At 38.7% G+C, this 14,139-nt stretch overlaps 1 protein-coding gene across 2 annotated transcripts; it reads left to right on the plus strand.

Moving 5' to 3' along the window:
* Window positions 1-3,305: 3,305 nt before the first annotated feature.
* Window positions 3,306-12,582, plus strand: impa2 (inositol monophosphatase 2). 2 transcript variants are annotated; one of them, XM_085286843.1, is made up of 9 exons: window positions 3,306-3,434; window positions 3,753-3,870; window positions 5,719-5,852; window positions 7,368-7,472; window positions 7,720-7,765; window positions 7,952-8,060; window positions 8,247-8,355; window positions 9,079-9,230; window positions 11,805-12,582. In XM_085286843.1, the coding sequence occupies exons 2-9, from the start codon at window positions 3,808-3,810 to the stop codon at window positions 11,921-11,923; spliced, it is 837 nt and encodes a 278-aa protein (XP_085142969.1). In that variant the 5' UTR covers window positions 3,306-3,434; window positions 3,753-3,807; the 3' UTR covers window positions 11,924-12,582. The 2 variants fall into 2 exon arrangements, with proteins under 2 accessions (XP_085142969.1, XP_085142970.1); XM_085286844.1 differs by lacking the exon at window positions 3,306-3,434 and adding an exon at window positions 3,648-3,670.
* The last annotated feature ends 1,557 nt before the right edge of the window (window positions 12,583-14,139 follow it).

A 14,139-nucleotide genomic window follows, 5' to 3' on the forward strand; every position in this document is an offset into this window, starting at 1 on the left:
GTGTAGCCATAGTTCTATTTCTGAAGGTTCTTAAGTTCTTCTTTGGACATTAGTTGCTTTTTAATTTTCAGCCCAGTCCTTTTAAAGTTTTTTTTTAAGCCAATTAACACTGAACCATGAGTGATTCAAGCACGAAAAAGGTACCTAACGTGAAAGGTGCCTGCAAACATCCCATTTAAAATTTATCTTTAGGCACTTTGTTATGTGCAGCTTTTTTTTTAGTTGGATATACAAATAAACGCCATAGTGGAGGCATAAAGTAATATTTTTGCAACAGTATTGTGAGCCCCAAAGAGCTACTAGCAGAAAACTTGGCTCATCTTTGCATGGTTTTCTCAGTGTGTGCTTAAAAAATTGAGGAAAGTGAACAAGTGGAAGACAAAAGAAGAGATTTCAGGCCTAAAAACCATCTACAGTAGATAAACACTATCTGTAAGTCGTACTCTTAAGAAATAAGAAAAAACCCAGCAAAGACCTAACGCATGACTCGAGAGATGCATCTGGCCTTTCTGCTGAAGGCTCATCAGAAATGGTCCCAGTGACACCATGACAATAGTCCCAAACACACTGCCAGTGCAGTAAAAGCGTATCTGGGTAGAAGTGATGGATTGGCCTCCCCAGAGTCCCAGTGTCGACATTACTGAATCATGGAAAAGAACAAAAGAAACTGCAGAAATATTCCTGAATACTATTTAAAGAAATTACAAAATAGCTTGCCTAGAAGAGAAAGGCTGTTTCGAAGAATAAAGGTGGTCATATCAAAAACTGACTTTCAGCTTGTTACAACATTGTTTCACTGATTTTTAAATGACCTGTTTGCTATTAATATTGTCAAATACATGAACAGTCTTAATGGTAATCTTCTTGTCTTGTACACCGAACGATGTGAGAACTTCCAACAGTGACACACACTGATTCTGTTTAACGTTAATATATGCAGCATCCACAGAAAATATGTAGAGAGCTGGAAAGTATAATGCATCCCTAACTGTTGCCAGACATTCACATTAACTGCTTTAAGAAAATGATGATTTTCAATTTCTGAGGAAAGGGTCACTCAAGGTTAAATCTTTAAGACAGTATGAATGAGGTTGTGCCCTCGTGCCTCTCGAGCTAATTGCACTGTTAGCACTCTGCACGTGACTGCTTGAGCTTAATGATCCAAAGAAAGAAAAATGCTGAGAAAATGATGCTAAACAAGGCCTAAACCTAATCCAGATGTTAAAGTAAGAGCTGTGAGCTGTGAAAGCCGCAGATAAAGAGCAAGCACTAATTCCATTCCTACATCAAATGTGCCAATATTTCTTGAAGCTTGCTAAAATAAAAGCAGACCAAAATAAATATTATTAAATACAGACTACTTCCTTCTGTGCTGCATTTAAAACAGAATACAAAGCAGAATAATCCAAAATCTCTTACATAGATATAGAAAGTTGATTAAATTACCATATTTTATGCCATGTTTTGGAAGAATTAACATTTTAAAACTGCGCTCTCATCAACTTGATGTGGGTTGTAGATTCTGTAACAACTCACAGAAATATGTCGGTAACAGTTATTTGCATGCAGACAGTCAGTCTAGCGATAGCTCAAGAGACCACAATTTGTATTCTCACTGCAATCCACTCCCCCCAATGAGGACGGTATTATTTGGCAATTTCTTGCCCTCTTGAGGTAAGGCGCTCCTATCTGAGAATGTGAGTTAGTGTATGGAAATTAGCTGTGGGCTAGAGAGGAACCAGTGCTATAAGGAGACATTATCAGCTGAGTAATTTACTGGCTGACAGGGTGCAAGGGTTGAAGTGTTAACCTGTGTCGAGATGAAGTGTCACCAAGCATGACGCTGAAGTCTAATTTGATCTGTGTTTGCTGCTCTCTTCAGCAGCGGACCTACGGGATGTCCTATTAAGTATGCTCTTCTTCTTCTCTCTTTGTGTGTGAAACTGAGACTCAAGACGCACACCCTGGACTTCCGAAAGCGCTTTAACAAGGTGGCTACTGCAAGCATAGTTACAAAACTTTGTGAGATGCAGATAAGCAGGCATTTCCTTGGATGTATGAGGCTGCCAATTGTTTTGGATAAGTAAAGCTGTTTCTCAAGTTTGAATGAGAGGAATTGCATGCAGATGTTCACCTTAAGCTTTTCAGGCCAGACTAAACAGAATCTGATGTGGACCATTAAATGTAATTCACAATTAGAATTTGCATGCAGCTGAAAAACAAAACAACAACAACAAACAATTAAAAAAAAAACCTTAATGTTTGAGGAGTTTACCTTTCCTCATGAGAGAAAGTGCTCTTGCTGCTTGCTGCGTCACTTAGAGTGTTGCTGCTGCCACCTTCTGGCATAAAAGGGCGCTAAATATTTATTGGCTGTGATCGATACTAAGAGTGTAACACCACGTCAGACTTTCAGAATAGTATATAGTCAAATTTTCTGCTTTAATGTATTTCGCAGATATTTCCAAAGATCTAGGTCCAGCACCTGACCAAATGGTGTTCAGACAACCTGTTCCCAAACACCAGCAAGACTAAGGAGGTCATTACAGACACATGTTGTGTCCGGAAAGAGACAACATGCTCCTGTCTGTCCTCAGACACAGGCAGGAGGTGGAACAGGCGAACAACACTAAGTTCCTGAACATTCACATCACAGCTGACCTGACCTAGCCTTACATTAATATTGCATATACTGTTTCCCTATTATGTGATATTATTTATTGTATGTTTGTGTGTTGTAAATGCTGTCTGATTTAAGTTGAGAAGTAGTGCAAAGAATTTTGCTATGTGACTCCATAATGACAATAAAGCATTCTGAATCGGTTTACCTCCATTAAAAATACATAAATAGAAAATGAAGCTGGGTATAAGAAATATGATCTCACATCAATTTGGAGTGAAATGACACTATTTCAACTGATTTCTGTCATTTTGCATAGTGAGTTTTATTTCGCGTGAAAGCAAAAGCACCTTGAACTGTGTTCTTCAGATTTAGCAAGTATTCGTTATGCCTTGTTTGCAGTGCTTCATTGCCTTTATACTTTTTAAGCCGGCGAGGTCAGTCTGGGGAATTGTACTTATTTACAGTTAATATTTATTTTACTTTTTTGTCAGTTTGATAAGTTTTCTTTGTCTTCTGAATCTAAAATCGCAAATTTCAGCCATTATTTCTGCCTCTTTTGTTCAAGTTAGAAAGTTGGGTACTCGCAAAGACATTTTCCTTTCTCCAGCAGACCCACTGTTTCCTGTAACAACGCGACTGAAGAAAACACATGACAGCCTTCTAGCCAATGATAGCGAAGATTGTTAAATCAAACGGCACAGATTGACCAATTAGGCTGAGAGTTCGGCTTAGCCCCACCTTTCAGTGGCGAAATGTCATTGCTTAGAAGTCATTCATCTCTAGAAGTGCGTTAAATTAGCTCCCGGAACTGGTATGCTACTATATCTTTTTTACAAACACAAATCAATGTAATGATATTGCGCTGTAGAAAAGCCGTTAAGCGTATGTTTGTCATTAGGTATCATCAGCGTTACCTCCAGTGTACATATCCCTTTTTCTCCCTTTAAAAGCTAGCATAGAGGGCTAATTTATGCTATTTGACAGATTTCATTGCTTCTTCAAATTAACGCAGCTAGCTTTCCAGCAGCTAACTCACGTCATATGTCGGTAATCGCAACGTACCGTCATATGCCGGTATATAATTGCACCTTGCTATTGTAAATGACGAAAGTTGTGCTTCTTCCTACAGCTTTCTTCCGTCCGTATTTCCGTTCTGAATATCGCCTCATCTCCCCTTTATCAGCATGAGTGATCCGTGGCAGGAGTGCATGGATTATTGCATAGAGGTCACTAAACGGGCCGGAAAGGTAAGAGGGCCACGTTACCATTTCAGGACTATTTTTTTTTTCTTCCACCCATGAAAATGTATTAAAAATATTTAAAAAATAATCCATGCACACATTACTAAAACACACGTTTGGCGTTTGTTGAGTCATACATTTCCTGGGACAACATGTAAACCTAGTTGTCAAAAATATTTGAAATGCAATAAAACTCTTGGAAACCTCCCAAGATGCGATTTTTATTTAGTTTCTTGTCCCAACTTATTGATTACCAAACTTCTACTCAAAAATATTCAATTTAATATAAGTTACAAATTCAATTTATTTTATTTCACAGCTTGAATCTTTTTCTGAGAAAACTCTGATTTGCCACCATGTTGCCATACATGTGAAACAAACATTAGAAAGTAAAAAAAAAACTAAAGAGGCTATTAAATATAATTTCTGTGGTCCTGAACCATTTTAATCATGCAACTAAAGTATCTCATGATATGTTCCTTTGATGCCTACGGTTGACATATCAATTTTGGATATTTATTAGTTGTTTTTCTTAAATACATAGTGCACCCTTTCTTTAATAATATCATTATCTTACCGTTTTTGAAGCCTAAATTTCCCTCCAATTGTAGAATGATTCAGGAGGTACGACTGATGCTACACTTACTTGATTATGGTTGACAACAGTGTGTATGGAAATGCACTTTGAGTGCAAATAATAACCTCAGTAACATGTCTTTCTTTTTAAAGTGAGATATGCCATTAAGGAGAAACTAGCACATAATCCAAAACAAACAACAAAAAAGCCAAATTGCACGTTACACCCATGACTGTGCAGACAGATATGTAATAAATCACTTCCCACACACTGGCAGTTCAGAAGGTGTATACAGTGTCCACAGTTTTCACGTGATCAGTGTCCCTAATTCAGTATCTGGCCAAATGTGAACTGTGGTCCCAATCGCCCCTGATGCTCCTGAGTGATGCCCTTGAATAATGGCCACACACATTACACTCAAACAATTAGAAAAAATATGATGTTTTTGCAGTAAAGTTATCTCATCCAAAGTGTTATCATTTTATCCTCCTAGGCATTTGTGTGAAATTGTATCATTATTTGTAAATTGTCGAGTTATGGCTAAAAATCGGTTGACCTTGGCTTTTGACCACCAGATTCTTATCTGTTTATTCTTCGACTCTGTTTATGCCAAAATTGAAGAAACTATTCCTGAGAAATGGCTCTTTATGCCTCTGGCCACAGCTGTCCCTAGAAGAGGCATGGAAGAACTTATAACAGTATCATATAAAAATGTACCACAATAACTTTTGACCTCAGATGCATAATGTACAGAGGTCAGCTGTATGTATCGGTGATATAGTTTGGATCATAAATTATTCAGTGTTGGATTTGAAAAAAGAAATAGTTGAATGCAAAGTATTGATGAGCCCAAATAAAATTGGTAGGTACTTGTTAAAAATGCAAATAAAATACTGAGGTAAATGTTTGTTTAAATCAAGCAAAGGTTGAAGAAGCAACCGTGTGGGCGCTTTCATCAAAATCTATTTTACTGCTGCTTACGTATCTCGACATTTGAGCGTAATGTGTGTGTGGGTTGTTTTTATCTTTAATTTTTTTTGTGTGTTATTCCAATGTATACAGAGGCTTCCATCTGTGAAGAGTCACATTATCCAGACACTAGAAACAATAATTACAGCTCATAAATATATTTGGACTTTGTAGCCTAGACATCTTGTCATCTGTGGCACCAACATATGTTAACACCAACACGTGAAGCTAATTAAAGCAGCAGATGTAGTCAGTCATCCAAGAAATCTTTTGTTTTTTTTCCCCTCTCACTTTTGTGTTTCTGCCAGATGATCTGCGAGGCGCTCCAAAAGGACATCGCTGTCATGCACAAGAGCTCAGCGGTTGACCTGGTGACCGAGACGGACCAGAAAGTGGAACAGCTCATTATATCTTCCATCAGGGAAAAGTACCCAACGCACAGGTACTCTACTTCATTAGAAAACATGGACATGAGAGAGGGTATGTGAGCTGATTGGTCTAAGAACATGGTGAGAAGTATGCATGATTTATTATGGTTTAACGATTTTCCATCTAGTAGGGGTGGGAGATATTACCTCAAAAGTATATTATGATATTATAAGGAAATTTCCATTAATGATATTTGTGAGGAAAAAATTGCTGAATGTTTTATCAGTAATTGCAGCTTATGGCCAGCAGCATATATTAGTACAAAGGAACGAAGGGCATGTTTCATCCTTTCTCTCCAATAAGCTGCTGTCACTGATTACAGACTACCTTATTCCAAGTGTGAGTCTAATGAAACAAGGTGCCAGCAGTAGCAGCAGCATTAATGGTGACACAGCATTATATCAAACACATCCTCAGTAGTGTTTTCCCTGGAAATTTTAAGTAAAAACGTATAAAATAACTGCTTACCTTTTTAATTTAACAATAACAGAAGTGACCTAACCTTGTAAGTCTTCAGGAGCTGCTTGATATTGTCACATTATATTTTCTATGTGGGAGTTTGTATCTTGGGCCTTACAGCTTTTTAACCAACTGCTTACGCTACCACGTAACCACATCAATAATTTCCATCCACCATTTACTTTTCCTGTCATATGGAGTTTAACTAGTGAGTGCTATAATAATGCTCTGTGAGGGCCTTTTTATTTGTGTGGGTTTTTTTGCCTCTAGTGGTAAACACACTGATGTTCCCTCTTTTAGCAGGGACAATTTCCAGGCATGTTTTTATTTTTTTAAAGTCCTGTATTTTCTTTGAGGTTGTTGAAGTAGTTCCCTTTTTAGGTACTAAGTTGTTATAGGAGGCTGACATGCTGCTCTTGCTCTCAGACATGGCTAGGCTTATCTTGTTGTTATCCATGCTGGGGAACGTATGGTGTTGCTATCCTTGATTAAGCAATATGACATGTTTTTTTTTTTTTTGTTTTTTTTTTAAATAAGTAAAAACACAAACGAACAAATGTATGCCAGTATTATTGTGAATATAGCACAGCCCTACCATCCAATCTTAACTGGAATGCGACCTCTATTTTTACGCTAGTAGTATTAAAACGGAGGTCACATTTGTTACATGTAGTCCCTAATAACACTAGTCCCCTAATAACATGATACCTGCAAATATTAAGAAAAAAGATATTTATTGGTTGGTTGGTTTGTTTACTTTGCTTGCTTAAGACTTTGTTCTACCAAGTCTTAAATTACTGCTACCAGCATATGAAATGTTTATACATGTAAAGATTTCCAAGAGAAATTGAAACACAAGAACTCAGGAAAAAATTCCAGGGTTCCGTAATGTTGCTACAGCCTTGTGTCCAGCGTGGTGGAAATCTAATATCACATATTCTGGTTGGAAAGAAAACAGAGCAAGTGTCAAGTGCAGCGTTATTACTTTACAGCTGAGGTACCTGATAGACGATGCATAGAATTATCATACTCTTATTTTCACTTCTTCTCTCTTTTTTTCACTTTGAAGCTTTATAGGCGAGGAGTCCGTAGCAGCAGGCGCCCCCAGCGCCCTCTCTGACAGTCCCACTTGGATTATCGACCCTATCGATGGCACCACCAACTTTGTTCACAGGTAGCACGGTCTGCGATTAAATGTTGTAAAAATCTCTGCGTTACAGTTCTAGCTCTGTTTTTATCTTTGTTGCTCTTCAACTATTTTTATCTTTTAATTAGATTCTTTCTTGGATTGTCCTCTCTGTCAGGGATAATTAGACAACGCTGATGAAACTGAACCGATAATGGAAAAGGATTCCTCTGAGTTTAAACCTGAAGTCAGTTCCATAATTGAATGCTTTATATTGTAACGTTCTCTTTTGCAGGTTCCCGTTTGTGTCTGTATCAATCGGTTTCACAGTGAAGAAAGAGGTATGCTTTATTGTATGCGAACCACTCATGTGTTTAAACTGTGATGTTTTGATTATGTGAAACATTAACATGATTGCAGACCATTAACCCAGTTAATATCTAAAGATTCTCCTTTTATAAAGCTGCTGTCTTTTAACCAGCCCCACATTAATCGGTGCTGTTTTCTGTGCTGCTGCTTGGTCTCAGATAGAGTTTGGGATTGTCTACAGCTGCATCGAAGATAAAATGTACACAGCACGTAAAGGAAAGGGAGCATTTTGCAATGGAGCCCCAATCAAGGTGTCTGGACAAGAAGGTGAATATTGAGAAGTTGCAATTATAAACAAATCCACCAGATGGAGCTAAAATCCTTTCCCTGTACCGGCAACAGACTGCATTTCTGTTTTTCTCAGAGAGCGCAAACCTGCAGCTGTTTGTATAATGAGTGAATAATGATATTTTATTTATTAGTATACTTGTTTTTTTTTTGTTTCCTTCCAAGATATTAGTAAATCCTTGGTGCTGACAGAAATGGGCTTCAAGAAGGACGCCGAGCAATTTCAAACAATGATGGCCAACATCAGAAACATCCTCAGCATCCCTGTACATGGGTAAATATGCACTTCAATATGTACAAGCTGTACATCCAGTGTTAGTTTAATAGTACACCAGACACCCCCTGAACAGCTGCTTATTCAGATATACAGAACAGCTGGTGTATTTGTTTACAGTAAAGCCTAATCATTGTAATTAAGAAGTGCATGAAATTGCTACCACAATCTGATCTTATGCAGGTGTTCTCTCTCACAATAACAACAGCAACAACAACAACAGCAGCAGCAACAGGGCAAAGTGAGAGCTTCCTGTAGCAGCTGTTTCTTATTGCATTACTGCCCCTAAAGGTGGTGAAACATCCTGAAAATGACAGCGGTGTTTGTTTTGATACTTCTTTTATGGATGATTGTGGTCAGTGCTAACCTCGATGACCGATAAGTTTGTTTTCTGTGACTTTTTCACAATGAAAAGCCACCCAACAGAGAGAACCTCATATCATGCCTTGAAATCAAATGAAAAGGGGTTGAATGCCTCACTGAATGTCAGATTCTACCTCTAACATCAAATCTACTAGATAGAGGGGTAACTAGAATGTTGCAAAACTGACTGGATTTTGCTGAAGTGCTATCTCCTACCATTAAAAAAACACATTGCTTATCCTACAAAAATGGAAAAAAAAAAAAAATCAAGAATTATAACTGCAAATGCACCAAAAAACATACTTAACTCTTAGCAGAGCATCTGGAAGTTGAAAGCAAACATCCCATTTCCATCCACAGAATCCGCTCCCCAGGCAGCGCAGCTGTCAACATGTGTCTGGTAGCGTGCGGATCGGCTGATGCTTACTACCACATGGGCATCCACTGCTGGGACATGGCTGGAGGGGCAGCAGTTGTCAGAGAAGCTGGAGGAGTCATCATGGACATTTCAGGTGAGTCACTGAGACAATGTGTCTCCTCAAACAACACTGAACACTGAAAGGCTGCTGAGTCACTGGATGAAATGAAAAATGGAAGGATTGCTGTAGGAGTTTGCTGTACAGAACAAAGCAGCAAGAATGGGCTGCTGTTCTCCAAGTGCAAACACAACAGAAGTTATTGTTTATGAATAATTTATGGTCATTAGTTCTTGTTATTGGTTTTTATCCTTCTTGCTGCTTATAAATGCCCCATGAAACACAGCAAGAGACGAGGAAAGGTTTGCTCCTGGCTTTGCACTTGATACAGAGAATTTTGATCTTAAATTAGGACGTAACTGCTACCCTGACATTTAGTGTGTTAAGGAAGCTGGAGTTTCTCTAGTTTCACAACTGCAATGCTCCTAAGAGTAGGCACAGTCTTGATTTATGAAGCTGTTTATTTAAAAAGTGCAGTGACAGAAAGCATGTAGTTGGTGGAGCAAGTTTCTAAGTTACTTACTGTTCAGAGTCCCATTTATTTATTTAGTTTTTGATTAGCTGAAGGTCTTTTCAAACGTGACCCTTTTACTGTAAAATCTGAAAATGAGTAAGGTGCTTGGATCTTGTATATACATCAATAACATCCTCACCATCTATTTTTCTCTTGAGCTTATTAGTGTGTTATCTTTGTCACCAGCTTGCATCTTTGATTGGGTGGAGCAGTAAATCAGATTACTGGCAAACATACAATATGTGTGTATTTGTGTTTAGACAGTAGTGTGTCATGAGTAATAATTGGGGAGGAAAAAAACGATTATTATTATTACCCGTGTGTGTGTGTGTGTGTGTGTGTGTGTGTGTGTGTGTGTGTGTGTGTGTGTGTGTATATACACACACACACTGAAAATCTTGTTAGCTACACCAACAGAAGTGGCTCATTAACGTAAATGCCTAATCAGTCAATTACATGGCATAAAACCAGTGCATTTAGACATGTAGACATGATAAAGACAACTTGCTGAAGCTCATTCGGAGCATCAGAATGGGGAAGAAAGGTGATTTAAGTGACTTTGAATGTGGTTATTAGTGGCAGACAGGCTGATAAAGGATTTCAGAAATGGCTGATCTGCTGAGATTTTCATTTGCAACTATCTCTCGGGTTCCCAACTTGTCGCTGCGGGCGGTCTTTATCCTTCTAGTTCGGGTTCAGAGTCCTGGGAGCTTGAGGGTCCTGCACAGTATCTTTTCTGTTCCTAGGACTGCGCTCTTCTGGACAGAAATCTCAGATGTTATTGCTGGCATCTGATGGAGCCACTCGCCCAATTTGGGCATAACTGCCCCGAGTGCTCCGATTGGGGCAGTTACGGGTACCACTGTTGCTCCCATCCTCCTCATGTTCCTTCTTCCTGATGTTGCTATCACTTATTATAGCTACTTCTAACACTACAGCCATCTTCCTCTGCTTGTACACCACTACTATGTCCGGTTGGTTAGCCATCACCAGTTTGTCTGTGTTTATCTGGAAGTCCCTCAGATGGTCATTCTCAACCACCCCGGCGAGCGTGTCCTATTTTGACCTCAGAACTTCCAGGCCATCCTCTGTAAAGATGTTCCTGTATACTATACCGGCCTCTTGGTTATGCCATTCCATATAGGCTCTGCCTGCTACCATCTTACACCCTGCTGTTATGTGTCAAATTGTCTCATAGGGTCTTGATTGGTGTGGTAAACCCCAGGCTCTACTGATCTTAGTGCTTAGCGCTTGGTCCTGTACTGCTGTTATTAGTGCGTCTGTGCTGTTTTTCAATCCAGCTTTGTCCACCTATTGGTAGGATATCTCAATATCAGCCACTTCTTCTATTTGCTGGTGGTTTAATCCGTGCAAATAGATGGCTCCTCTTCTTCCTCCTCTTCTTTCTTGGGTTTCTGCTGCTTGAGGTATTCACCAAGCATGTGATCAGTTGTGGCCTGATGTGTTCCTGATGTATTCATGGATTTTTGTTGTCTCTCAGTTCAACACTGAACTGGAGCTTATCCCAAGGTTGTGGTATTAAGAGAGGTGGGGTTAGACAGCTTGTGTTCAGGACCAACACAAAGAGACGGACAGCAATTCAAGCTCACAGTCACATCTGCGACTAATTTAGAATCTTCAGTTAACCTAACCTGTAAGTCTTTGGACTGTGGGAGGACACCAGAGTACCTGGAGGGAATCTATGAATGAACAGGAAGATGACGCAAACTTCACACAGACACCATCCAGAAATGGATTCGAACCAGGTCCTTTTGGCTTCAAGGCGCCAATGCTAACCACCGCATGGTAGTCTGTAGTCTTCATATCTTTTTGTCCTCCAAAAACCTCCAATTTCCATTTTTATTTTCAATTTAGAAGTTCCTACAAGATAAGATAATGGCCTTTTTTAACATTCAGCTTCAATAACAGCACAGAAAAGCACCTTCAGGGCTATCAGCTGTTACTCCCACACACATTTTTAACATGCACTGCTTAATGCATCGTCAGAAGCAAGTTGATAATTTAACCACGTATACTGTAACATTGAAAGAAAGAAGAGAATGCGACATTAATTTTTACTTGTCTTTTTTTACCAGGTGGACCATTTGATTTGATGTCTCGCAGGCTGATTGTGGCCAGCAGCAGAATGATAGCAGAACGCATTGCAAATGAGATAACAGAGTTTCACGTTGGCAGGGATGACACTGATGACTAGTTAACTGCTGCACTGCTCTCAGCCTGCTCGGCTCATGTAAACACCCTCAACTATTTTGTACATAGAAGGTCTCAAGCCTGTCTTTGCCTTAAAAACAACAACTGTAAACTTACCTCTGAAGAGCATCTGAGAGAGTTTAACTGTTCAGAGCTTACACTTTCAGCCTCTTTTCTGCTTTTTTTTTGTGTGTTTTCACATTTCAGGACTTACCGGTTCAGATACAGACTTTGTATTGCGTTTTAATTTAAACAGATGCGATGGAGTGTATGCCCTTGTTCATATTAGTTTTTATTGTGATGTTTTTAATCACTAAACAGTGTCTTAGTATTTATTTATTCGTGAGAAGATAAAGAAGTCTCATGGTTATTCTTCCTCAACACAGCACTATTAAAACAAATGTAATGTTGAAGTATAAAGTACTTTACTTATACATGAGTAACTATTACATTTTAGAGTCATCACTGGTTTGCACAATGTGTAATGCAAGTATATGTGTACCTACAACTGTACTGTATATCTGCTTTCTTTATCAAGCCAAAGGATAAAGGGTCCTTTTGGCTAAGGAGCAATCCAAGGATGTTTTTCAAAATGTGTGCTTGTTTTATGTGCTTTTGTAAGAATGCAATAAATGCTTTTACTTGCTGTAAAAGCAAATAATATCTCTTACTCAAGACTCTTCTCATTTTTTGTGGTGCACTGATAAAGTTTTAGAACTGAAGCCCTGCAGACAGGCATCAGCATGCAAGCATGTCACAGCTGTAACCTGAGGAAGGACAATAAATGGCAACAGAACTAAAGAGAACAGAACTTGAATGAATATTTTCTCCTGGGGAAAAAAAAAAAAGCTGACAGTGCAAATTATGCATGGCACAATATGGAGGGAGGGTGGGATTCAGTGTCTTGACTTGCCTCTTTTGAAGTGTTTGAATAAACCACAAAAGTTAACATGACAAAATCTGTATAAAGACACCTCACATGTTGCGTTGCCTCAGTCAGACAGTCCTTTTAAAAAATGCTATTCCGCTTTGTAAAAAACTTATATTGCCAATATGTGCCACAGTTGTTCTCTGTACGCATTGTTCGACTCCTAAATACCTGAGCGGCAATGACAAGAATCAGTGATTTGTTGCTTTGACCTCAAGAAAAGATAAATCTATAACTTCCTCTGAAATGCCTCTGAACAAGATCTGAGCGAGTGTTAAATACTAAGAGCTTCAATTTTAAACCATCGTTCTGTTTTTGTGAGTGTGGAAATATTGGCATTCAAAGATACACATTTTCCTTTCTGCTGTAACAAATTCAACAGATGTGATGAAAGACTACTGTCTGCATTTTTTATGGTGTTGTTTTTATATTTATGTGAATGATTAAGCTAGAAAAGAGGAAGGAATTTGATAAATCACTGCAACACTGCACTACTACAGAAACTTTGGAACAAGTGTTCAAGTTTTGACCAGTAGTGTGGCCTTTCTGTATAGACTGAATTAACATACATTTCTATGTAAATTTCCTCCACACACCCATCCATTTTCCAACTGTTTATACATGTATATGTTTTTTAAAATGTAAATTAATGTGTTTTTGCAAGTGTATGATAAAGAGAGCAAGTCTCCAGTGAGTAGCAGTTCTCTGGGCAAGAATGCCTTGTTGATGCCATAATCCAGAGAATAGCCAGACTGCTTTGAACTGATAGGAAGGCAACAATAAATCAAATAATTACTCATTAAACCAAAGCATACAGAAGAGCGTCTCTGAATGTGCCGTACATTGAGCCTTAAAACAGAAAACCAGGATAGATGACACTCCTGACAGCTAAGCTACACTTTGCACAGGCTCTTCCAAACTGGACAACAGAAGATTGGAAAAATGTTCCCTTGTCTGATAAGTTTTGATTTGCTGTGCATCCCTTAGTGCTAACTGAGCATTGTTTAAACATCCCAGGCTATCTGAGTACTGTTGTTGACCTTGTCCATCCCTTTATGACCAGTGTAACCATCTTGTGATGGCTGAAAGAAAATGAAGAAAATGCAATATGTAACAGAGCTCGGATCATCTCAAATGGGTTTCTTGAACATGTCAGTGAGTTCAGTGTACTCAAATGACCTCTTCAGTCACCACATCTTAATCCAGCATTGCACCTCTATGATGTGATGGGACAGGAGATTCCCATCATGGATTTGCAGCCAATAAATCTGCAGCAGCTGTGTGATGCTGTC

Source organism: Mchenga conophoros, linkage group LG9, assembly GCF_057382185.1.
Source record: "Mchenga conophoros isolate Kocher_MC1m ecotype Shallow Benthic linkage group LG9, M_conophoros_male_GT1.1, whole genome shotgun sequence".
In the NCBI taxonomy this organism is placed as follows: domain Eukaryota; kingdom Metazoa; phylum Chordata; class Actinopteri; order Cichliformes; family Cichlidae; genus Mchenga; species Mchenga conophoros.